The sequence below is a fragment of the Phodopus roborovskii genome, unplaced genomic scaffold (assembly GCF_943737965.1).
Source record: "Phodopus roborovskii unplaced genomic scaffold, PHOROB, whole genome shotgun sequence".
Taxonomy (NCBI): Eukaryota; Metazoa; Chordata; class Mammalia; order Rodentia; family Cricetidae; genus Phodopus; species Phodopus roborovskii.
This window is the reverse complement of record NW_026126418.1, coordinates 54,439,017-54,466,075: the sequence shown is the minus strand read 5'-3', so window position 1 is coordinate 54,466,075 and position 27,059 is coordinate 54,439,017. Positions and strand designations below refer to the sequence as shown.

Sequence of the window (27,059 nt, the reverse complement as noted above, 5' to 3'; positions counted from 1 at the left end):
ATAAATAAATGAATAAAAATAAAATTACAGAAGAAAATTCCCCCAAATTAAAGATATAGACATAAAGATGTGTCTTAGTTAGGATTTTTATTGGTGAAACACCATGACCAAAAAGCAAATGAGGAAGGAAAGGGTTTATTAATTAGGCTTAAACTTAAGCATTGTTGGTCCTCACTGAAGTACCGAAGGAATTCAGGACAGACAGAATCCCTGAAACAGGAGCTCATGCAGAGTCCATGAAGCTACATACTGGCTTGCTTCCGATGGCGTGCTTAGTCCACTTTCTTACAGAATCCAGGATCAGCAACCCAGGGATGGCACCACCTACCATGGGCTGGGCCCTCATAAATTGATCAATAAATAAAAAAATGTTTACAGCTGGATCTCAAGGAGCCATTTTCTCAACAAAGGTTTCATCCTCTGATGACTCTAGTTTGTGTCAAGCTGACACACAAAACCAGCCACTACAAGATGCAAGAAGCATAAAGAAGTTACCTATGAAGGAAACATATCACAATAATAGCTCATTTCTCAATGCAAACTTTGAAAGCCAGAAAAGCCTTGGGCAAGTTTTAAAAGACTACATACAGATGACAACCTAGACTACTATACCCAGCAAAACCACCTGTAATAGTTGAAGTAGAAAGTTAAGTGAACAAAACAAGGTAAAATAATTCATGTCCTAAGTCCAAGGTCCAATCAGACAGCTGTAGGATTGTATTGCCAAGATGTAAGTTCCACTGGACACGCAGTGTATGGGTCTTAACACCTGTGATAGTATTATTGGTATCCTGTTCAGAAAATCTTTCCCTGTGCCAATGAGTTCAAGCCTATTCTCACTTTATCAGATTCAGGGGTGTCTGGTCTTATGCTGGGGTCATTGATTCACTGGAGTTGAGTTTTGTGCATGCTCACAAATATGGATCTATTTGCATTTTTCTACATTCAACCATCAATTTGACCAGCATCATTTGTAGAAGATGCTGTCATTTCTCCAATGCTGCATTTTTAGCTTCTTTGCCAAAAAATGAGGTGTCCATAGTTGTGTGTATTTATGTGTGGTTCTTAAATCAATGAGTCTGTTTTCATGCCAATACCACACTATTACCTGAAATCTGGAATGGTGATACTGCCAACATTTTTTTTTTTTTTTTTTTTAATTATTCAGGATTGTTTTGGCTATCCTGTCTTGGGTATATATATTTCCATGAGGCTGTTATAAACTGGTTTTTTTTTTTCAATTTCTATGAAGAATTGTGTTGGAATTTTGATGAGGACTGTAGGTTACTTTTGGAAGAATAACAATTTTCACACTTATAATTTCATCAATCCAAGAGCATTAGGAGACATATCTTCTGGTGTCTTCTTCAATTTCTTTCTTCAGTGTCCTAAAGTTTTAATTACAGAAGTCTTTCACTGACTTGGTTAGTTTCTTACTTGGGTTGACCCAGGAGCTAAAGAGAACCTGACAAAAAACCCCAACAGCAGGCATAAGAAGCCCTCTTTTGAATTCCTGGCCAGAGCTGTTAAACAGAGTCCCAAAACATACAGCCTATTGGTGTGTCCGTGGCTACACCCCTCTCCCCCCCCCCCGAGGTGGAACCTAAGTCACTATTGCTGAAGACACCATGCACTTAAGAAACAGGGCCCAAAGACCCCTGAGCTTGAAATGATCCTCTTCCTTGAAGATTAGTATTCATGGTACCAGAAGATACCACACAAGCTTCCAAAAGAGAGAAGCAACCAACAGTTGCTATGACACCTATGAACCATGTCACCAACCAGTATGGTGGCAAACATTATTTTGGTAGCAACGATTTGTTCTCTAACTGGACTTAAGACTCATTCAATAAAATGGATAATCATGCCTGGTACTAGAAACCTAGTATTTAGAACTAGTGAAATCATAGTTATTAAAGGAGACTCTACAACCAATAATTTATTAAACCAACATAATCCCTAACAAAAATCTATAAACATTTGTATTTATACCCAAAGGTAAGTATAGTCTTCACACCTCATTAAGAAAATTTCTTTTTGGAAAAGTGGGAATCACTACAGAAAACCATAACCAATCAAATGCAAAGACGGAGCCTAGTTCCAATGGATACATATACAAGATATTCCAGATAATCCATAACAACAATATATTAACACTTGTTTTTATACCCAAAGATAAATGTAGTCTTCACACCTTAGTATGAAAACTTTTTGAAAAAGATGGAGATCACTACAGAAAACCGCAACCAATCAAAATGCAAAAACATGAAGCCTAGTTCCAATAGATACATACATAAAATATTCCAGACACCTAAGACTCAGCGAACATTGTGTAAGAGGAAGGGGCAGAAAGATTTTAAGAGCCAAAAGTCTCACTAGCATGACTGCCCATGCTGAAAAAAGGATGACACTAATGGACATTCAAAGCTCATTTGGAATGCCTGAATTCAAGTTACTTCCTACCTAAATACCTGAATAGCTGTGATTAAAGCTAAATGCTACCATACCCACATAGAATTTATACTAGTAACCATGGAAACTTAGAGGCAAGCTGTTTTTCAATAGAGGGGATAAACTGGTACAGCCCTACAATGATTTTTACTGTGCTAAAAAGAAGCTATGAAACCACGAAAAAAAGACAAGAATAGACTTTAGACAGCTACTCCTAAGAGAAAGAAGCCACCTGGGAAATGCTAGAGACTGTTCAACTCTGTAGATGATGAAAGGCAAAATTACAGAAACACTGACAAGTAGTCACAAGAGATTCCCCACCCCGCCAAGACAGCATACTAGTAATACTATATGACAACACTCAGAACGTGTAATACAAAGACAATTCCACTGTCAATTTCAGACTTCTATTGATGTTTCAACATTGGCTTATTAACTGTAAATAATACAACATACCAAGGCAAGAGTTATACTAGAAACCATGTCAATAGTAGAGAGGGTAGGACAGGGTTTACAAGCAGGGATGTAGCAACTTTACTCCTGGTTATAACTTTACAATTAACTTAACTTACACATTAGTTTACTTCTGAAATTAAATTTGCCTCTATGGTACAAGAAGACAAGCTATTAAAACTACAAAATATTTTTAAGCTGTTTGTTTCCTTTTTAAGGTAAAACTTTCAAAGGTAAAAACCACTACTTGTGGCAACCCAAACTGTAAGTCTGTATTTCAGAATCTGAGTCAAGAGAATCATGGTAAACTCAAAGGCAGCCTAGGCTACATGGGGAATGCTATGACAGCCTGGGACTACATAGGAAAATCTTGCAAAACAGACAAAAAAAAAAAAAAAAAAAAAAAAAAAGATGACATACTTCTACATGGTTTATATTTAAAATTGCCTCACAACTCTGTTACAGGGAGGCTAAAATTTTTTGATCTTGTCTTGGCACTTTGCTTAGTCCAGTAAGGTTATGATATAGGGTGGGGTGGGTATCACAGCCTTTATTTCCTGTCTCAGAACATTTTTCAGTTGCTTTGGCTAACCCTTAGGGTATTAAGCTTTAAATAACATTGTTTTTCAATTTTATAATTACTATTAATGCTGATGTAGATTTAGCTTTTTAATTCAAATATACCAACCATTTCCATGTTTTTACTATATGTGATATGAGGTATTAGTATTTGTTAATGGAAATATAGCTTATAGTTTAATGTGTCAATGAAGTTAAATCTTGGCAGCATGAGAAAAAAGTTGCTATACAACATACAATCTGTTTACATATGCTAAAAAAAGCCAAACTAATTTTATATTTTACTGACATAGGTGGTTAAGAATGCTAAAAGGGAAACTGAAAATCAGTGAACATACTTAATGATATCTTATTTTTGGATGGCTGTTCCGTGGATGGATAATTTCTAAGTATCACTTGTCTAGTTCTAAGCAACTGCTCCTTGTCAATGTATCCTTCCCACACATTCAGAAGAATCAAGAACTTCTACCACTTAATACAACAACAAAAAGTTCATGAGAGTTAAAGGTATGGTAAAGGCAAACTGGATAGATCATCTTACAGAGGCAAAACATGCACACACATGACAATAAAAGGAATAAAGCCATTTGAAATTGCATGCCTAAATCTAAAGAGGTAAATCAGAAACAAGGCCCACATCTAGTCATTGTTATGCTTATGACATATACAAAAGATGTGGTCACTAAAAAAGCTGACTCACTTGAGGCTTTGATGGATTATGATAAAACATCAGAGCTCAATGCCAACCAAGCAAAGGTGAGTTACTCAGACAATCATACCGCTTAAGCTGAGAAATTAAGGACAACCTAATCAAGGCATGGGAAAATGGCAAGATTTGAACATAATTTTAAGTCCTGCTAAAAAATGTTATGTATATAGTGGGAAATTCCAAAGTAATTTATAACTAACAACCCTAGGAATCTTTCCTAGAAAAGTGTGATGTCTCAAAAATACCATTATCCTGTACCTTACATAATCTTGTAACAGTACCTTTTCATGGGGACCACCAGCCTGCAAACAATAACCCAAAGACTTATTAATTATGAAAGTTTGCCATTTAGCTTAGGCTTGACTCCAATTAGCTCTTATAACTCAAATTAAACTGCTTCTATTCATCTATGTTCTGCCACATTGGTGGCATTGGTGTCCCAGAGTCTAGACTTATCTCCTCTTCCTTTCTTTCCCTAGAAATCTTGCCTATCCTCTCCAGCATAGCTACTGGCTGTCCAGCTCTTTACTAAACCAATCAGAAGGCACCTAGGCAAAGACACATCTTTACAGTATACAAAAAGATTATCCCACAACATATTCCTGTAATTTCCCAAAGGCCATAGCTGGTACAGATACCCAAGAAATAACAAAACACTGTAAGTCAGCAGAAACACATTCAAAAAAGGTCTAGAACCTGGACTTCCTGTCAAAGACAACAAGTTAATTTATAAATACATGAAAATAAAAGTCAAGGCTTCAATTTTCAGGAGGTAATTACTAACAGTTCATTCTATGTTTGTACAAAGACAATGGTATATTGATATCAGAATCCATCCACAAGAACTCTAAAGCATGACAAAGAATTCTTCCTCCCCTCATCACAGTAAAATAGCATGAAACAGGATTTAAAAGTTCTATTTAGGTCATATTAGTTTTCTTGCTATGTATTTTTTTTTCCATTATAAGATTAAGACTTGGTTTACTAGAAAAGTTTAGGGCACTGGGGTTTTGTTTTGAGTCCATGTGACATAATTTCCTCCTTCTCACAAAGAAAAGGTAAGTCCAGGATAATGGATACATAAATATGGTACACTGTATGGTCTTGCAGCAAGTAAAATTAGTAAAAATAACTTTTAATGACTGTGAATTCTGCTGAAAACTAAAATTAATAATACTAACAATAAATTGGGGACCTTCGGATTCTTAAAAAAATCTTATTAAACGATTTGGATCAAAGCAATGAAAACTAATGATTTTAATAGTAAAAACTGTGTAGGTGGAAAAGAAACCGTTATTTCACAGACATGTGCGCGCGCACACACACACACACCAACAAGAGCCCAAAAGACCCAGATAAAAAGCTTTCTCTTCTACTCTGCGAGAGAAGAAAATTTTGACGTGTCTCTATTTAAGTTAAAAAAAAAAAAAAACTCTCTATGAAGGACTATATAATTCCACGCATCCTCAGAACGTGCAGTCTTTTGTGTGGCAGCATTCAGGCAAAGCGCTCAGGGAGCCTTCACGTCAACCTTGCCTACGGCCTCTCCAAAATCGTAAGGAAAACAAAAGGGAGGAATGCAAGGCTACCGTGGAAGATGACCAAAATTCACACATCCTGTTTGGCTTTTGCTGCTGGGTCACAGGCTCTGGAGCAGGAGTGAAGTGGCTGGTCACCTGCAGAGAACCCGATTTTCTCTCCACACTGGCCAATCACGTACCTCACCCCGGGAGCCTTCTGCAATTAGTCCCTGCAGAAATCTCTGCCCTGCTGAGGGCTTCCTCCACAGCATGGCCAGGAAGCCAAGAGCCTGAGGTAGTCCTGCTCTAGGCCCGCCCGGCCTACACAAGGCTACCTCTTCCCCGGTCTCTTCGGGCTGAAATGTTTGCTCTTCCCGCCCGCCAGTGGCCACTGCCGCCCTAACCGTGCCTCAGAGACCACCCTTACCTCTCGCAGTAATGCCTGGCTACACCGGGGCAGAGCCGGCCGCCGCCGACTACGAGGGCACAGGATGCTCACCCCCTTATCCGCTCCGCTTCACCTGCCGTGCCCGCACAGCGCACCCAGACTCTCCCAGCATGCGCAGCGCTCCCACCGCCTCCTCGGCCACGCCCCGCCCCGGCACGTGACCTACCTTCCCCCTCGGTCCACGCCTACTTCCGTCCCTCCACTTTCCCTAAGGAGGGAGGAGGCGGCTGCGGGTGTTAGAGAGTAGCAACTTCCTCCCTCTTCCCGCCCCCGCCCCTCTACCCCCTGCTACAATGTCTTCCGGGTCGACAGCGCCTTGGAGCCTTCTGGGAAAACATCTCATTTCCTCCCCTCCCCCTCCTCCTGCCTTCCACCAACCAGCCTCCCGTCAGAAAGGGACATGCGCAGTGAGTGCCTCCCGTCTCTTCTACCCGAGCCCCCCCTCCCCCCCAAGCAGAGAGACCCCAGCAGCAGCAGCAGCTGATGATGAAGAGAGAGGCAGTGGCAGAGGGGGGGCACCTTTTATTTCTATTTTTAAAGGGACAGGACACTAATTTTACCCCACTTCAACCTTGAATTGAGGGGGGTGGGGGGAAGGCGGCTGAGTTCCTCCCCCACCCTCCAGCTCCGAGCCCTGAGTGGGGGATTGAGCCAGAGAGACAGGAGAGGAGTTTCTTCTTCTTAGAAAACCCCCATCCACGACTCCTACCCCCCTCAGCCCTCTACTCGCCTGCTTCCAGAGCCCCTTCCACCCTCCTTCTCTGTGGCCGTGAGAGGAGGAGAGAAAGAAGAGACCAAAAGCCTCTTAGCAACACAGACCCTTTGCTGCTGCTGCTGTTGCTGCTGCTGCTGCTGCTGCTGCTGTTGCTGCTGCTGCTTGGCCCTGGCTGGAGACATCTCCCTACACCGGGAGCAGCCACTTCCCCAGCTCTCCTCCTCCTCCTTTGCCTCCTCCTCCTCCACTCCCCCCCTTTATTACCCTTTGTGTCATCCTCCACAGCTCCAGGGAAGGCACTCAAAAGTGGGGGGCAGGAAAGGTAAGTGTGTCTGTGGGGGCTCCATTGCCTTCCTCTGGCTCTGACTTTCACTCCGGGCAGCAGTAGCATCAAACCTCATACGCAGTGGAGCTCTGGGGTGAGGAGGGGGTGGTGCTGGGGGTGAGTGAAGGAGGGGTGTGTGAGGTGGGGTGTCCACCCTGTCAGGGAAGGAAGGACACTTTTATTTTCGTTTGCTGTTGTCAAAAGTGGTTTCTCCAGCTAACATCTGATTGTGCCTTGCTTCAGTGGGGGAGACTACAAAAACAACCCCCTCCTTCCTCCAATGAGGCGCCTGGGAAAGAGACAGAAAGAGGCATACTTTCTAGATGTCACTTAAAAAATTACGTTTGGAGAGCTTTTTTTTCCTTCCCCAGGAAAAGCTGCCTGCATTTGTTTCTGAGTGGGAAAATGTCGGGATCTAAATTGTGTTGAAACTGCTTTTCCATTTGTAGACCTGAGTGTTTCTGTCTTTTGCTTCTGTCTGTGGCTTGGATATTGACTTTAGTGTTGGAAGACTTGACTGGTTTTGATGTTAGGTGTTTAGTTTCTCCATTTTTTATTTTGTCTGAATTGCATAGCAAATTTCAAATTTTCATAAGTCATTTGGTTGGGTTTTACACTTGCATCTTTTTTGTAAAATATTTGTTTCATGTTTGAATATATAAAGTTCAAAGCTTAAAATCCTTAAAGTTTAAATGCCACTGGTATTATCTTTCCCTACATACGTTTCTGGTATTTTCCATAACATGAAAATATTTGCTATTTCATAACTGTTCTTTTTTTCCACTCTAATCCTTGTAACTTGTCTGAACAAGTAATCCCCATTGAAAACTTTATGTTGTTCTTGCTGCATAGAAGGCCAACCCTCCCCATCAATATTTTGCTGGATTGGTACCACTTTCAGTTTTAACTGAATTATTTATTTACTGTTGTAAATTGAGATGAGTTTTTCATCTAGAGGCAGTGAAATATTGTTCATAGCATGTGAAAGGAAATAAATTTCAAAAATACACTTTCATGAGTTAAAGAAATCATTAAGTTGTAGCTAGTATGTTATAATTGGGAACAAATAGAAAGGTAAATCTAGATTTAGGCTTATAGAATAACAGTTTCGATAAAAAAATGCCTTCTGTATTCTTACTTGGTTTATTGTTAGTGGCTTCATTTTATAGTGCTACATTTTATTTATATTTATCTATTATATTTCAAAATATAGTGCTATATTTTCTCTCACAATCACTAAAAATATGTTTCTGTTGTAGGCCTCATTTATAGCTTGCATTAGGAAGTGTTTTTTGAAAATGGATACCCACATTCATATTCTCACTGTATATCTTTCTCTCTCCCCTTTTAAAAACTGCATTGGTTTCTCTGATTCCAAAATTTATGTCAATAGAGAACAGGAATTAGATCAGCTTGAAGAAATAAATCTGTAAAGATATTTGACATTATCTTATAGTCTTACAAACTGAAGGTCCTTTGTGTTTTATTTTGTTTTCTTGATGGTAAATCCACAACATGATATGCTCATATTTTAGTGACCAAAAAGCATTGCATATGTAGAAACTTGTTCAGTAAAAATTTAATTACCAACTGTGTGTAAATGTAGACATTCACACCTAGTGGGGTACTGTGTAGCAGTAAACAATATGGTCCTGTTTCTTTCATTCCTGTTACAAATTTGAACATTTTTTTTTAAGCCTTTCTCTAAGATGTGATTGCTGCACTTAAGTAGAAATCTGTGCTAATTTCAAGTTTTCTCCCATCATAAATACTACTAATACTGGTCTACCTAAGTGTATCTGTCATTTTGAAAACTTAGCTGTCATAGTATAATAGATAGAATGTAGAACTTATTAAAGGAACCAATATCAAGTACATAACTTGTATAGACAATTGGGGTAGTAGTTGTCCAGTAGGCAGCTGAGTAAAAATTCATACTTGAATTTAATGCCTGTGTTTAGTTTGTGTTTCCTCTTTTTTTGAGACAGAGTCTTGGTATATAATTGAGTCTGGTCTTGAACTCATGATCATCTTTCCTTAGCCTTTTGAGTGGTGGAAGTACAGGCATGTGCTACCATACCCATCTGTTTGTTTTTCCTTTGAAATTATTCCTATTCTCTTATTTCCTACTTAATCCCTAGTATGGATAGAAGACTATATTTTTGTAAATGAGATAAAAACTTATGACTTTAAAATATTTTATTATATTTTTAGTATGCTTATATTCTAAATGTTAAATACTGTTGATATTTTAGGAGGATAATTTTTCAAGTAGATAATACCTCAGAGGTCACATTATATAACTTCATTTTCCATGCTGTGATATTTAGAAAGCCTGAAGAATTTACTCATGATTCCAAGATTTTTGTTTTGTTTTTGTTAGAAATGAACTTTCATGCACAATTCTGCGTATATAGTTCAAAGTTATACAGAGACTTTTTCCAAGACAGAGTCTATGATCTGGAGATCCATATCTAGACCAGGCTAGTTTAACTCATGGAGATCCACCTGCCTCTGCCTTCTTTGTCCTGGGATTAAAAGCAAGCAGCTATCATAACTGTCTAGACTAGTTCTTTTCAATAAATGAAGGTGTATAGCATCAGAGCTATGATTTGCCTATTTATAAAGCAATAATTTGTTGTTGCCCCATAAAAGAGGTACTAATTTCACTCCTTGTGTATTATTTTTCAGAATCATTTTGGCTTTCTCCAATACTATCCCCCTTCCAAACTCCAATTAATCAGCTCAGTAAATAGATTTCTTACTCTTATATTGAGAACCCCTATTAAAAACAACAATTAGAATTATAAATATTCACTGTGGGTTTGATTTAATGAACCACTTAAGGACTAAACTTTTCATCTGATTAGAACATGATGCAGCTCATTCATATCAAACATGGTATATAGTAGGGCCATCTAATACATATTAATTTAAAAAAATAGGTATATTTTTTTTTCTTCACTCAACATGTGTGAGATTAATTTCCTTTCCCCTTTTCTCCCTCCTTCCTGGTATAATTATCATTACCTTGAAAGGTTTTTTTTTTTTTTTTTTTTTTTTTTTGAATTTTCTTTTTCTTGGTTTGCTGTGGCTCTCACATTTTCTAATTAACAGCAAAATTAAATGTTGTTAAAAATGTGGTACTTGTAGTAAGAATTAAAAACATATTTCCTTCTAATTCTCATCAGGAAAGTATTTGACAGAAGTGGCTTATTTTGAATAAGCAATTACTTATAGACTTGATTAAACATTTATTTGTTCAGGATGCACTTGTTTCATTTTAGTGAACAATTGATATCATAGGGTATTGGAGTGATGAGGCTGCTTTTACCAGCTCTATAAAAGCATTTGTTACTTAGGTGCCATGTTTCCTTGACTTTGATATTTGGTCCTTACCCAGACAATTATCAGCTTTCCAAATTTCTACGGATATGAAGATTTACACCTAGTCATCAGTGGGACCACATGAAGTCAGCCAGAAAGCCTATATCCAATTACGTATCTTTGTAAACTTTGCTGGAGTTTGAATGTATGTGAAAATAGATTGTGCTTAGAAATTAATTAAATATCTATAGAGTATCTCCTGCTAGGCACTATGTTAGGCATCTGAAAACAAGAATGGGCCCTGCAATTTCATGTAAAGAGATTTCTTAATTGTATTCCACAGATGTATTGGTTAAATCTTTATTTTTTTTCTTTTAACTGAAAAATAAATTTTATATTAACAATATTTATATTCTTAGGTGGGAAAATGGCCGTTCTAGGACATTATTACTGTACTTTATTAAAATAGACTAATATAACAAAATCTCTGCATAATACTATACTTTAAGGATTTTTAATTCAAAGCTTTAGACTTTGAACGTCATTCATGTGACTGCTATTGCTGGGTTTTATTTTAAATATAGTTCTTTGATTTGAAAATTATTAGAAATATTTATTACATTTTTTTCAAAATAAAAATGGCAATTTTCTCTAATTTAATGTTTTGCTCTCAAAATATTTTTTTTTCTGTTAAACTTCAGAGAGCAGGTAAGCATTCATAGTGTTCTTGGAAGGTATATATATTCATTTTGAGTGCTTAAATGCTTTGTACCTTATTTTAAGCAATTCTTACAATGTGATTAAAATCCAATAAATTAGTACCTACTTTTTATGAGTTTTAGAATTTTTTTAGCATGTATGAGGCATATTTCTTCAAGATCCTCATGAAATAACTTCCTCATTTTATTTCTAAAACAGTTGCTATGTTTAATACCACTTATGTGATATTGCTTCTATGGTTTTAATAAAATGAGTCAGAACTTTAATAGATGAGTTCTTTAAAAAGCAAAAACCCTAGATCAGTTTCTTTAGTAGTTTTAATACATAATTGAAAAGTATCTTGGAGAGAAAAAGCTACATTCACTTCTCATTTTTTACCATATATGTTTTAGAATAATGTTGATTCACCATTGAAGAAAAGGGGTGTCTGCCTCTTAGAAGCAAATTGATTCTAAATGGTAAATTCTGAACTCTTTCACATTGTTTTTACTTTAGTAATACTCATTATTTCTTGTAAGTGTGTAGCACCTAAATGAATTTATCAGTTTTACCCAGTTTTTACATTTACGTGATTGTGCCATGTTCCATATAAGGAAACTGTTTACCAAGTAACTTTTTATCAGTAGACTACACTAAGCTCTATATTAGACATAGGCCACTTCTTAGTTCAAATGTAATCATAAAGTGTTTTATCAATTTGTACTGTGGAAAGAATTAGTAAAATGATGGCTCTGATAGCTTTATAGGTAGGATGATGAAAAATTTTTTGAAGTGTACAGGATGGATGGCAAAACAAACTAAACCCCAGTCTCTTAGGATACAACCCAGAGTGCAACTTAAAGCATAAATAAAGTCAATCTTCCCTTTACATAACAAAATAACAACAGAAATTTTCATTTGACCTTCCTTTAACTTGCATGGAGTTACTTTTAGTGTTTTGCTAAATGAAGTTGGATGTTACAACAGTATGTAACAAGATATTTCTTCTAGCAAATTTTATACAAATGTTTTGTTAGTGGAATGCCACAAAATAACAGGGTGTTTAAAAGCAGCTGCTAAATGAAAATGTTTTTAATGCAGTAAGCCAGAGGTTTTTGTTTGTTAGTTTGTTTTTGTTTTTGTTTTTTTTTTTTTATTTTTGCTCTTTTTACTTTCTTTAAGGAAAAAGATTAGTTAACTCAGAATTTCCTATTTTTTACTCATTCTCTATGTTCCTTCTTAGTAAATGTATATTCATACCGTATACTTATGTGGACTGTTATTCTATGATCAGTATGCCAGTGTTTGGAAAAGTTATTAAGTACTAAGGAAATCTGTGTTATCTTTTGTAGGTAAGAATAGATAATTAAAAATGTTTCTGATATATAAGAACAATTTTTAATCAATGGAAAAGAATAAGTCTGGTCACAAATACTTTTTTTTTAAGCTAATCTAAAAATAAGGTAAAAGTAAGAATTCTAACTCTTGGGCTCAACAAAGAGAAAAAAAGACATTTCTATATCAACACACATTAATATTTATTTTCTAATATAGGTAGACATAGTGGAAATACAAATGGCTAATGATGTTGTAGTATCTGCAAAGCATATACTTCATTCCAAGTTGGATCTGACAGAATTTTCATCTAACATAGTTGGCCTGTAAAACCTATTCTTAGAGAACTTTTCATTAATTTCATAGAATTGAACAAATTATTGGAATATATTACTTTAAAGAAGTAAAATGAGTTGTGTAATCAACCTTATAATGCTGAAAAATCTGTGCATTGGTTCTTTGCTAAATTCTTTGTTAAGTAAAAAGTTTTAGTAGTCTGGAAATTTTTTGGTTGGTATTAACTGTTAAAACTTAAATTCTTGTGCCGCCTTTCTACCCCACTTTTTAACTGAAAATTTGTCAGAACCTAGAAGTAAATATGAAAATGTTTCCTAAGACCCAGTCTTAAATTTTATTTGCATTCGTCCTTGTTGCCAGGGTTATTGTTTTATCCATCATGAGTACAGAAATGTTCATCATTGATGTACTTAATCCATACATTTTTATTATTAGGATCCAAAATCATAGTTGAGGCTGTACTACCTACTGTAGTAGGCAAAAGAAATACTCCACAGTTAAGGAAAGCAAGTACTGATTTTTTAAATCATTTTTCTGTTTGGAATATACCAATTTAAAGTGAAACTGCCATATAAAGAAGGAAAGGATTTTTATTTGAGAAATTAACAATAAAGTTTGTCATCAATAAATATTAAACATCAAAATATTTAGAATGCATATTATAATACAGAGTTTTTTTAAAGCATCATCCCAAAACTATTTTCCTCTTTCCATATTAATCACAATGGAGTTTGTGCTAAAGGATTTCTTGGCCATGTTAGAGACTAATCTAGTTAAAAGGTTTGTTTATGCTTCCCATCTCTGTTCTGCTGATGGCATTACAATGCTGGCTAAAGCCAGAAATCTAACTGTTTATAGCATTCAAATTTCAATTAAAGCTACAGTGTTTAGTTCACTATGTATCAGCAAGCCATACCAGCTAGAAGGATTGCTGGTTGTTTGTGCTGATTTGTGTTACCATAGGCTTTTGTAAGTTTTTCAACTCCTCTAAGAATTTTTTTTTTTTTTTAAATATAGGACATGTTAGCATTCACGTCCTATAGTCAAACTTACTTTCCTGTAAAGATAATATGTGGTATTTTCTATTCCCCTTTTACAATTTCTTTTGATGATAATAAAACCTAACTTATTTATTATTTGTTTATTAAATGGTCTAGTTCCTTCCCTTCCTCCCTCCCTCCTTCGCTTTCTCCTTCCCTCCTCTTTTATTTGCTATTTAGTTTATTTGAATCCTGGTTCTAGTTGTAAGAACAGAATAATATGCTGCCTTTTACCATTTAAAACTAGGAGCCATATTATTTCACTATTTTTATGTATATGAAAGAAGTCTATGTCCAAATAACAGATTTTAATTCAATCCTACATGCTTTTCTTTCTTTTTATTCTTGCTGTTTGTGGTTCTGTGTTTTAAGTAGGTGGTTCAAGTTATCTTTTTCCTTTCATAATGGTTTAATGAATTTAAAATTTCTTCAGCTGCTTATCTAGTTTTATATAGCCTAGTAAGACATTGATTTGAATTGTGTATGTATTGTTTTTTTAATTTAGTAGGTATTTTTTCCTAATTCATTACTTCTCCCTAAAGCGATTTTCCTTTTTTTTCTTTTTTTTTTTAATATATTGACTTACTGTATATATTGTAGAAATGTTTTTTGTTGAAAGCAGCTATAAATGTTTCATTTAGGAAAGATGAAAATTCATATAGAATAATTGCTAGTAAACTCTTGAAGTAGTATAATCAAAAGATACATTTGGCTCACATTTTAAATTAAGAAACAATCTCTTTGTTATTGAATAAATTAAGCTATAAAGGTAAGATATACAATATGATAACTGAAGATAAGATTTAAAAAATAGGCAAAATGTATAGAGTTGTAGATTAAATATATGGATAGATTTCTAAAATAATCTAGGTTGAAAAGTAAGTCAAATAATACGTACAGTATGCTGTCATTTATATAAAAATATATGTAGGCTATTCTATCATGTATAAGAATGTATGTTATTACAGATAATATGGTGCTTATTTTCTACCATATATCATGAAAATATAAATTCTCTGTCATGTATCTATCATCTATCTATCTATCTACAGATCTAGTAGTAGCACTTACATCTTTTATTTATAGAAATGATATGTCTGGAATTCTGCTAGGTATAGAACTCTATGTTTGTATGTTTTAGTATTATGTAGATTTGATTTTGATAAAATTTTATTTATATTATCAAATTTATAATGAAAAAGTTTGTTTATATGTTAAAGTAGCAAGAAAAAAAATGACTCAAAAAAAATGCAGGCCTAATGAAATGATTGTGTGACTAGATCCCTGAATACCTTGAGAAAATTTAGTATTGTTAAAGTCATCATAGATTTATATACAATCACTCAGTCTGTTCTAGTTTTCTTATGTAAGAGAGTGAAATATTATGCTTTCAGTAAGGAACAATGTATTTATAGTGTAACTGTTGTTTGAAATATTTTACTCCTTATTGACAATCCTGGTAGTCTACCCTGAGTGATGGTGATGGTGTCAGTTATGAAGTTTTAGTCTGAAATAGAAAGAATGCATAGACCTATTGTAAAACATGTTCATCAGTGATAATAATTACCATATGTTTCCTGAAATGCAGATAACATATAGTCACCTGACATTTCTAAGTTTTCGGTATTCAGCTACTGTTTTGAATAGAGGGCAAAAATAAAGCAAATTTTAAAGAATAAACATATTTCTGAATATGTTTATTCAGAATAACTGAAGTATGTCCTTTAAATATCAGTCTTAGAAGTTTTGCAAAATTATATCCAACTGAGTATGTAGATATGCTTTGTAAAGAAGGTATCAGAATTCTGTAAAGCTAATCACTGTTACTTTTGGGAAGGATAAGTTAATGGGGATTTATTTAATGGAGAAATACTGAGTTGTTACAGAACAAAGTGATTTCAGGTTAGGACAAAGCTAATGAGATGAGGATGTTGACAGACTTAATCAATTACTATTTTGTTCTTGTTGTTTTGTTTATTTGTTTTTAAAGTCAGGGTTTTACTATGTAGATCAGAAGGCATGAAACTCATAGAGCTGTGTCTTGTCTGCCTACTTCTACCTCACAAGTGCTGGGATTAAAGGCATGCACTGCCAAACCCAGTCTTGCAGTTTTGTTTTTAATACTTTACATGCAAAGATTAATGTTAAAAATAACTTGGTAATGCAAGGATGTTATTACTAACATTATACCTGTAACAGGATATTATACCTGTAAATTTCTGGATTTTCATTTTTATTTCCCAGAAATTAAACCAGAAAGTAAATAAACAGAAAACAGGAGAAAATAATTGGACAAAAATTAAGAAAATGGCTAAATGTGCAATTAGAACTAGAATATAGTTTCTGAAGCTTATGTGTCTGGATGTGAGTTGTGAATGAAACACGATATATAGTTCAGGTAGTAAAATATTACCAAGATTACAGCATTTTTTTTGTTGTTGTTTTTTGTTTTTTTGTTTTTGTTGTTTATTAAAATTCATACTCAGGTTGATTCTTGAGCAGTTATAAATTATAGGCAATGAACTATACATATTTTATATAGATTTTAAAAGTAAAGAAGTTTAGCTTATGTTTTCTCCATTTAATTCATATATTTTGATTGATCAGAAGTTGGTCAGTTAAAAACCATAGTTTTAACAACAAGATTTTACTTTTTTGAAGCATAGACAAATTTATTTAAACAAACACAGTTCTGTTTCTAGCTGAAAAGAGAAGTAGTTTATTTTTTAAAATTGTGTTTCTCATTAATTAGGTATTTGTTGTCTTCTTTTTACCAATACCTTGCTATCACCTTTCTTAAACAAATATATGTGGTTTGCTATTGTGTGCTTACTGGTATGTATAGTCTCTAGAACTAAACCCCGGAGTTAGAAAGACTACTAATCAAGTAATTGCATCATCAGATACAGAACTAGAATTTTTTTTGTCATTGAAAGTTACATGAAGTTTACTGTTAGAGATTTCAGTGGAGACATCTATTATGGGGCAATGTTTAATTGTAATTTCTGTGAGAAAGAGTTACCTTAATAATGATTGAGAAGCATTTCCTGAAAAGAAAAGCCCAAGGGCTGCTAGAGGCTTAGGTATGAGCTGAACTGCCAAGACATTATAAGTAAACTTTCCTTGATCCTTAAGTTTAATACTGGAAAGTAGACAGATACTCTTTATTCCTAATGAGAAAATCCCACAATTAGTTATGGTATGGTTGTTACTAAAGAATACTTTATTTCACTCTAAAACTAATAATGCACTTTCCCTTACAGTCATGATCTTAGTTTCAGGTCTCAAAATAGTCTTTTTTACACAAATTCATTGGAAACTATAAACATACTTTTCTAGAGATAAGTAGGCAGAAGTTAGAAAAGGAACTAAAATAACTATGTCTTTGAGTTCAAAAGAGAAGGACCTAGTTGTGCTTGCCCAATCTATATTATGAAATGAAAGCCCATTTCAAGTGCTGGGATGATAATAAATGAAGGTAGGGGTTATACTTAATGTGGGGTAACTTGTGAAGATAATTAACTGCTACTAGCTACAGGACAGTAATACATGGAGCAAATAAAAGTGGAGAAAAGAAGACAACTCTATTAAACTCTGTTAAAAGTTATGCATGTGTATAACTTACTAGAATGTAAACATTTTAAAAATTATATCATGTACTGGTTAGATAAATAGGATTACACTATAATGGTTATCGCAGGAATACATAATCTGGGAAGCGACAGGCTGATGGATATTTATTCTGGGAGAAATCACTTACACCAGAAATAGATGACTGCCAGTAGGTTCCCATCCCAAGGATGACTCCAGATGCTCTCTGTCTCCGACCAGGAAGCAAGAGAGAGAGAGAGAGAGCTGGGGTCTGATACCTCAGACCTCGTCACCCTTGGTCATGCCTGTACCTGTTCCCATGCCTCACTGGGCATGGTCAATGCAACAGGTGCGGTGGGGTGGATATCTCACTGCAATTCCCCTTTTAGTCTAAAGAAAAGATTTAGGCTTGATATAAAACTATATAGAAAGACAGTAAATATCAAGTATGGTCTAGAAAAAGGAAAATTAAGAACATACAAACTTAAGACCTATTGCAGTGAGGTAACAAGAACAATTGGCAAGAACTACATATCCAGTACTAGGTTGAAGGCATAACAGAGATTACTATAGGGTTATCCTAAGCTAGAAAGCTTAAGTCTTGCACCTAATATTTTTATCTAGGAAGGGAGAACAATAATTGTGGCAGTATAATCTTCAACCTAATCAAAGACCTGAGAAGGAAGATAATAATACTGGAGTAGGCAGGAAGTGGAGGCAAGCAGCTTCCAAAAGGTGCAGCAAGACAGACACAGCAGGCCACCTGAACAGTCACCTAAAGTCTCACAGCAATGTCAGGGCAAACAGTTTTGGCTAAGGCCTAGAGTATCTAACAGATCACTACAGAAGCAGGGAGGTAGAAAAGCTGTCTTAACCTGACTCGGCAAAGTTCAGTTGTCTTTTATGTTTGTCTCCTGAGAATTCTGCCAGATACACTATGGCCTATGGGCTGAAGATGGATGTGCCAATTTACAGAAGAACTTTGGGTGACTGTCTAGGTAGCAAGTTGTCTCTGTCATTTCCAGAGTTAATTTATTATCCTTTTGTGGTCTTTGATGGAGTTGAAGACAGATAGTTATGGCTATATTTTTTCTTACTTAGGATTAAAGATAAGTTACATGTAAGACTTTAAACTCATAAAGATAGGGTAGATTACCGGACATTTTAATTTCTGATAATGTTATGGACTAAATATTGGTAACTGTCTTATTTGATAACTGTTTTGTTATATATTTTACTATGTTAAAGTTGAATCCCTTTTTATTTTGACAGGAAAGAAGAGATGATGAGAGATGTCATTCTGTAAATATGTTTCTCTTACTGTTTAATAAATAAAGCACTGTTGGCAAATAGGAAGGCAAGATAGGTTGTACTAGGAGACAAGGAGGATTCTGGGAGATGTAGTAGAGAGAAGTCAAGATGTAGGATGTAAGAGAAGAGGTCCAGATCCTTTCTCTAGTAAGATAAGGCCATGTGGAAACACTTAGATTGATAGAGATGGGTTAATGTTTAAGACAGAGCTAGCCAATAAGAAATGCTAGTAACCAGCCAACGGTTTCATAGTTAATACACTGTCTCTGCATGTATTTGGGACTGACATGGCTCTGGGACCAGGCTGGTGGGAAAGTGCTAGTAACAAATGGTAATGCAAATAGCATTTTTTTACATTCATATTAATACATATAATTAAAAATGGTGGCTAGGTTACACATCTTGTCTCACTCCATGATGTTAGATTTAAATATATTGATTTGTCTGATTTGCATTCGTATTTTAAACATTAAAATTGAAGCTATGTTCTTTATCTTTTTAATATAACAATCACTGAATTGCATTCATTCCATTTGAACTTTGGACATACTACCTTCTATTTTTATTAAATGGTTAACATCTGATAACAGAGGCTCCAGAAACAGAATATTAAGAACATGATAGAATTAATGGATTGAGTCAGTTGTTAACAGCAAAATATCATAAAGACATGTAACAGTGAAGATATATTTCAGCACTTATTGAATAGATTGGGGTACTACAAACTTGAGGGTTGATAGATTTGTTCAGTGCATTAATTTTAATGATGAACAGTTTGTAAAAATAAGTTTGATCTTAATATTCTTGGATTCTTTGATATCTCCCATTCCCACTTGTGCATTTCCCTCCCTTTCCCTTTTTTCTTTCTTATGAAATTACGTCTTTGTTTTATGTGTTTGTGTATGTGCACATGTGTACAAGTAGAAGTCAAAAGACAACCTGTAACAGTACCAGTGTGTTCTTTCCACCCTGAGAGTCAAGGACTGAACATGTCTTTAGACTTGATGGCAAGTATCTTTACCCCTTCCTTGAGCCGTCTTGGCAGCCAAGATTATGGTTTTCAAAGCACATTTTAATCTATAAGAAAATAACAAATATTTAGAGTTACATGTTTACTTATGAATACAGCATTCTAAAATACACATAAAACACATAGCATTTTTTTTTTTAGTAGTACCTACTAGAGTACTAGTCAGTTCATAGACCACCACTATTTGAAAAGATTATTAGCATATTTGAATAGAAAACTTCCTGAGTTGGAAAATTCTGAAGGGCCAGCTATACTTTCTAAGTGGGAATAAAGATTGGTTTGGGCATTATTCAGGAATTGCTGTGTTCCTTTTGCTTATACCTCCTTATTATCTTTATAGCAAAGTATATTCCTAAAGACACTGGTTCTGTGATATATGAGTACTACCTTTACCAAATAAGGTTAATAATCCATGGTTATAATTAAAGAATATCAGGTTTATAGAATATTTTAAGAGCTATTAGTACTTAATTTCAATTTTCTAATATAATTGCTAATGATCTACTTAGTACTTTACTGTGTGCCATGTACTGTGCTAAGAATTTTAGAGGTGTTACATTTAATGTTTCTATTTTTAATCATATAGTGAAATATATATGAATATGATCCAAAAATCTTTATATAGATATTTTTCTTTTATTTAAAGTAGATCTCCCCCCCCCTCACCTGATTGTGGTTTCTGCTGTCTCCTCCCACTCCCCCTCCCAACTCCCCTCCCATCTGGATCCCTTTCTGTTCCATGAGAAAGCAAAGAGACTTATAAAGGATGATAAAATTATGATAAAGCAAATTCTGATATACTAGAATTAGACAAAACAAACAAGTAAAAGAGCCTAAGAAAAGGCACAAGAAATAGACTTCAATCATTTGCATACTCAGGAATCCCGTAAAAACATTAAACTGCAATCCATAATATATACACAAACGACCTGGTGCTGATCTATGCAGACCCTGTGCATGCTGTTGCAGTTTCTCTGTAAGATCTTATGTGCTTTGATCATGTTGATTTTGAGGGTCTTGTTTTCTTGGTATCTTCTATCCTCTCTGGTGCTTACATTCTTTCTATTTCCTCCAACAAGGAGTTTTCTGGGCTCTGCAAAGAGTTATTTGATGGACATATCCCAATTAGGGATGAATGTTTCAAGGTGTCTTTCTCACTGTAAAATGTCTGTTTGTGGGTCTCTGTATTTGTTCCATTTGCTGCAGTAGGAATCTTCTGTGAGGATGGTTGAGCAAAGCACTGATCTATGAGCATACTTAATGTCATTAGGAGTGATTTCATTGTTACTTTTTTTTTTTTTTTAAGAGCACCTGTGTTTGATTTTACCCAAGTTCTTGGTCTATCTGGTCTCTGGTTCTTGATATATAAACAGTGTTTGGTATGTGTCAAGTGGACTTTAAGTCAAATCAGATATTGGTTGGTTACTTCCACAGGCTTTGGGCCACAAATGTCCTGGCATATCATGCAGGCAGAATACTATTGTTGATCCAAGGGTTTGTGGCTGTGTTAGTGTTTACATTTCTCTTTTGGTAGCATGCAGAATACCTTCCTGTAACAAAGATGCTAGACTGTAGAGATGAAGGCTCTGAGTAGATACCAGCTTGACTTCTTCATTGTAACAAAGATGCTAGACTGTAGGGATGAGGCCTCTGAGTAGATACCAGCTTGACTTCTTCATCTTTAGTGACTTGTGTAAGTATTGTCTTCCACGATGGGGTTTTGCAGTCAATTTGTGGAGAGCAGCATAGTTTAGGAACAGCCTGGGTGCTTTGGTGGTTCCCTTGGGACACCTTTGGCCAACAACTCAATTATACTCAATTACATGTAAGGAGTCCCAATAGTGGCAGCTTCATTTAGTAACAAGAGCTGTCCAGTTGGGTCTCTGTCTCCCCATTATTTTAAGATTTAATTTAGATCAATATATATAATGTATATGTCACAGACACACACACACACACACACACACACACGTTACTAAGTCACCATTCCAACATGTCTGCTATAGTGAGTAATAGACTGCGCAGTCCCAAAGCTCAGAGATAACACAGATAACACATAAAACCACACAATTAACTAGAGTGGATGATCTGTAAGTCAGAATTCTCAAAGTCCTTGTTACCATGCAGTCTCAGAGATGATCTGAAAAATTATCTTACACTGTTTAAAGTAAAGGATAAATTCATGGTGAAAGTTTATTTTCTGATCAGGTTCTTTATTTGTCAGGAAATAGGTTGTGGAGACATTTGGATGCTTATTTTGACAAATACGCGCGCGCACACTCACGCACACACGTGTTTCTTGTCATAAAGAGACAGAGATACAGAAAATTCAATATCTTTTAAAGTGGACAATGTGAAATTAAGTAGAAAAACTAAAATAGGGATGCAAAATATTCTGTGTCAGAATGTTCACAATCCAAGCTATCTTCTTTGTTTTATTTAGAATTCAAAAAGCCTAGTTAGCAAAATAAATGTTCTTCAGAAATTTCTTTTGTGTGTGTGTGTGTATGTGTGTGTTGGTGTGATTTTCTTTAAGACTAATTCACTGAGAGGTTGTGTGAATAAATGCTTTAGAATCAGATGAGTCTAATTAAAGTCACATGGTGGCCTACCTATCCTTTAGGATACTTCAGGGTTGACTATCTTATCTTTAGTCACCAAATGGCTTTCCTCTCTCCTATGAACTAGTCAAACTTTCTTATTCCTAATGCTGTCTGTATTCTGTCTTTATGGATTCAGTGTGGTTTTGTGAACTCTCCTAGGTGTACCTTAGTATGTCTATATGGATTCAATGTGGTTTTGTGAATTCTCTTAGATGTACCTTAGTATTGTTTCTGTAAACAGGGATACTCAGTGTAGTGAGATTGTCCTTCTCTGGCACTGACCACACCCATTGGGGGGTGGAGCCATGAGCGGAAGTGACCTGTGGAAGGAGATCGGAGGGGGCCAGGAAAGGTGCTCTCTTTCTGGTGTGACTCGGACAGGAGAGGATCGGGTTGAATTTCCTGGTGTTCATCTGTCTAGGTTGTAAGTTATTTCTCCCTGAATAAACATCTATTCGGCCTATTTGTTTATCCTGATCCTTATTTACCGCGATAACTCAGTTTTTTGTTTGCTTTGTTTTGTTTCAAGACAGGATTTCTCTGTATTGCTTTGGAACCTGTCCTGGAACTAGATCTATAGACCAGGCTGGCCTAGAAATCACAGAGATTTACCTGCCTCTGCCTCCCGAGTTCTGGGACTAAAGGCATGCACTACCAACACCCTGCTGGGATACTCAGTTTTTAAGAATGTGTTATTATAAAATATATTTTTAAAAATCCTCTGTTTATGAGGAAAATGCTATATTTTTGTTAAGACATCAGAGAACAGTTTCTTAAAAAGTGTTCAGCTTTTCTTGTAAACTCTGTAATTCATTATTTTAAGAATGTGATAAACTGGTTGAGATCCAGAAAATAAGTTGAAAACCAAAACTCAAGAAATAACAATGAATGAGAGTATTGTAGATGGTTGCTTAGACCAAAACAAAAACAAACAAACAAACAAAAACAACCAACCAACGAAACAAAATACTTGAATGTAAAAGTTTATATGGCTCCATCAGAACATATACCCTTGTGCATATACACACAGGAAGAATGAATTTCGGGATGTAATTCAATGGTACAACACTTACCTACCATGATTGAGACCTTTAATTAACATCTCCAGTATCAAGGAAAAAAAAAAAAGAGAGAGAGAGAGATAAAACTCAGTTTTCAAGTCTATTTGACAAAAGTATTGAATAATTTTTGTATGTATGGTGTGCATACATACACATTTTGCACAATTTATATAAACATGTAGATTTATGTGAGAGTTGGTTCCTCCTTCACCTTTATGCTGGGTTCCAGGGATTGGACTCAGGTGGTTGCACTTGTGTACCAAGTGCTTCAACTGCTGAGCTATCTTTGCCAACAGGTAGGCACCTGTTGTGCCTTTTTTTTCTTTTTCATATACATAAAATTTATACTAATTTTCACATAAAATCATGTTTAAATACTGTAGACCAGCTTTCAAATGTTATTTTTTGTTTTTATATTCATTTTGCTGGTTTCGTATATATACTTGGAAACTTAATTCACTTAATTGTTCTAGTTTGAAAACTCAGATAATTGATGTACTTACACCATTTTAAATTTTAGCCAAGAAATGATATCTTAAATATATTTTTAAATTGTACTTTGTGGAAAGATTATTCCCTCAAAATGAGATAGTTGCAGACATTTTTGACTGTACTAAAGGTTAATATTGGTTAGAAAGAGACTTCAGGAACTAAAGGGAGTAGTACAATTTTCTGAAGAAGGAAGTTGTCTTAAGGAGACAAATTTGTTTTATGTTTGCTACAGAAAGGAGAGTCTTCATACTTGAGACATAGTCTTGGATTTTTCATAGTGATACAGAAAAGATAAAAGGTCTAATCATTAACTTCTATATGTATTAAGTAGTCGGTCATAGACTGGATTGAATTATAAATCAGACATTTCTAAGTGATAATCATAAATGCTGACATTTTTATGCTCTCAATTTTATTAGAGAGAAAGAGAGAGAGGGAGAGATCTAGAAAAAGTTTATGCATATCCAAAGTCATGTAGCAAATGTTACATCTGGGACTGAGATTACTAGCTTCCTAGTCTACTTATATCTCCCATGTAAAATTAAGCATGATTATGACAGAAAGGAAACTCAGGCAAGATGCTAGAAAGTTGTCGCAGGCACTTCATGTGGGAATATATTTAAAATACATGTTAAGGGGCAGCAGCACTTGCTGTGCTTGCAGAGGACCACAGTCTGTGTCCCAGTACACCAGTAAGGCAGTTCCAGGGATGGTCCACATGCATGTACACATTCAGGCAAAACACCGTACACATAAAAAGAAACCTTTTAAAAATATGATGAATCATCTTTTGAACTTTTTTCATATTTTAAATTTAATTTGAATATTTAAAAAGGACTTTACTTTTCTTTAGTATTTACTGTTACAGAGTTTTCCCAAGACCATCCTTGTGTAAGATTTCTCACAGGGATTATTGTAACCTTCTAAAGCTGGGTGTGGTGATATATTATTAAATCGCTCCTCTATAAAACCTTGGAGTATTGTATGGCATTATTTTTCTCAGGGAAGAAAATTGCTTCCTTTATCCTGAATTTAGCAAGGCATAGTCTTATTTCTATTAAGAAGAAAAACTGGGACTCTTGGGTAATTAACACAGCTTTTCCTTTGATGGTTTCAATGTAGCACTGTTTTAAAATTCGTGTTATTAGGCCTCAATCATATATATGTATATGTATATATATTCATGAGGAATGATTTCATTATGAATTTAAAGATGTAAAACAATTGTTTCTTTGCGCACGTGTGCGTGCGTGTGTGTCTCTCTCTCTCTCTCTCTGTGTGTGTGTGTGTGTGTGTGTGTTGTGTATACCACAGTGTATATGCTGAGGTTGGAGAATAACTTTTAGGTGTTAGAGTCAGGTCTTGATTTCTATGAATGTAGTGAGGCAAATCTCTTATTTCTGCTGCGGCTTTGTGTACTGGAGGCTAGCAGATCCTTGAGCATCTGGTTTGTGTCTCCAGCTCCCATCTTACTATACAGTGTTTGGGTTATAGGAGCATGCCACTGCATCCTGATCTCTACTTGATTGAGTTCAGAGTTGGACTGAGATGGTGAGGCTTGTGTAGCTAGCACCTTTACCTACTTAGCCACCCCCCAGCCCTATAATAAATGGAAAGGATAGTCTATCACAGTTAAGATTTTGACTAGCTTACATTATGTTTTCTTAATTTTGGGTCACTTCCTAAATTCAAAACTTAAGGGTTCAATTTTTTAGTATCCAAAATGTGGTTAGCATATTTAATAATTGAAAAAATAGGTACATATTTATCCCTTCTTTTGATTTGGGGAAGCAAAACACAATAACATGTTCACATATTCCTAAGTAAATAAATGCTTGAAAGTTGAGTCTGCAAAGCTAGACATAGTAACCGCAGGAAGCATCCCTCCTACAATGCATATGGCAAAGGAGAAATAAAACTCAACAAACTCTAGACAAAAATGCATACTAGAATTAAAAGTGAGTGTTCTGCTTTATAACCTTAGATTCCTTGTATCAAAAACTAAGACCACTTTCTTTTTAGATGTAGCGAGGTGCTTGGAACAGATTTTAATTCATAAAACTTTTCTCAAAGTAGAAACCTTCTGTTTCATACAATTTTTAGTTAGCTTATAATGTACCATGTATGTCTTAAGCTGCATTGCTTTCTGCTGCATGTGGCTTGTCTCTTAAGAACAAGTGATAAATTTTAATTTAATCTTGGGCCAAATTTTAAGAATTTTTTTAACCCAAAAAATAGAACATGCTGAGTTAAAAAATTGTGAAAAGTTTCAACTGAAGATGTATTTAAATAGAGAGTGCTACTGATATACTTAAATGTTTGTAAAATCACTTCCTTCTTGGGCTTAAAGAGACACAGAAATTCTACTAAGCTGTCAGAAGTCACTTCAGTAGGATACTAATTATAAATAAACCACTATAAACTTCTAATTACAAACTAAAGAAAAAATTATTCTGTGCATAGAGAAATCTTTGCATGTAACTTGTAAATTATTTTACTCAGTGAGTTATAGTTTATAATTTATTATCTTTCAGATAGTTTATTAAAATACTGATTTGAAGTTATCTGTTGTCAAGAGTTATACACTAAAATGTTGTAATAGTGTAGTTAACTATGCTTGTTAGCTATGTTTCAGACTATCTTTTCTTTAAAGTTAAAATGACCATGCACATGCTTCTCTTTCTCCATTAATGAAAGAGAATACAATGGTGCTTCATACTGTCTAGATTGATTTTTAATGATTACTTTATCCTACTGATAAACAATATCTTCTTTAATTCTTTAGTAAGTCTATATAAATCTGAAAATATTTAATATTTGGATAGGGGAATATCCAGCCTAATTATCATTTATTTTATTTTTGTGTTCTTTGTGTAAAATTGTCTTTATCTTTGCTGTAGACCATACTCATTGTTCAATTTTATACCTAGGCAGATGTAAGTAGCTGCTGTGAATGATATTGATTACTTTTAAAAATGTTGCTCAGAGTTGTCCTGTTTGCATTTATGCCAACCTAACATCTCATTTGGTAACCCACAATTTATTCTTGAATTATGCATGCATCAGATAATTT

General features: G+C 34.9%; 1 protein-coding gene and 1 long non-coding RNA gene across 5 annotated transcripts in view; one reads left to right on the top strand and one right to left on the bottom strand.

Annotated features, from left to right (window-relative positions):
* Orc4 (origin recognition complex subunit 4) overlaps positions 1-7,288 on the bottom strand; it is a 37,765-nt gene extending 30,477 nt beyond the window's left edge. The window contains exon 1 of one of the 4 annotated variants that reach the window (XM_051184729.1): positions 7,140-7,288. In XM_051184729.1, the coding sequence (XP_051040686.1) occupies positions 7,140-7,266 (127 nt within the window). In that variant the 5' untranslated portion in view covers positions 7,267-7,288. Of the gene's footprint in view, positions 1-4,183; positions 4,209-6,139; positions 6,210-6,979; positions 7,033-7,139 lie in introns of those variants that run through there. The other 3 variants (XM_051184731.1, XM_051184730.1, XM_051184732.1) reach the window with 3 other exon arrangements.
* LOC127222544 (uncharacterized) overlaps positions 7,051-27,059 on the top strand; it is a 146,188-nt gene continuing 126,179 nt past the window's right edge. Inside the window, exon 1 of the long non-coding RNA XR_007834549.1 lies at positions 7,051-7,197. This is a non-coding gene — a long non-coding RNA (uncharacterized LOC127222544). The remainder of the gene's footprint in view (positions 7,198-27,059) is intronic.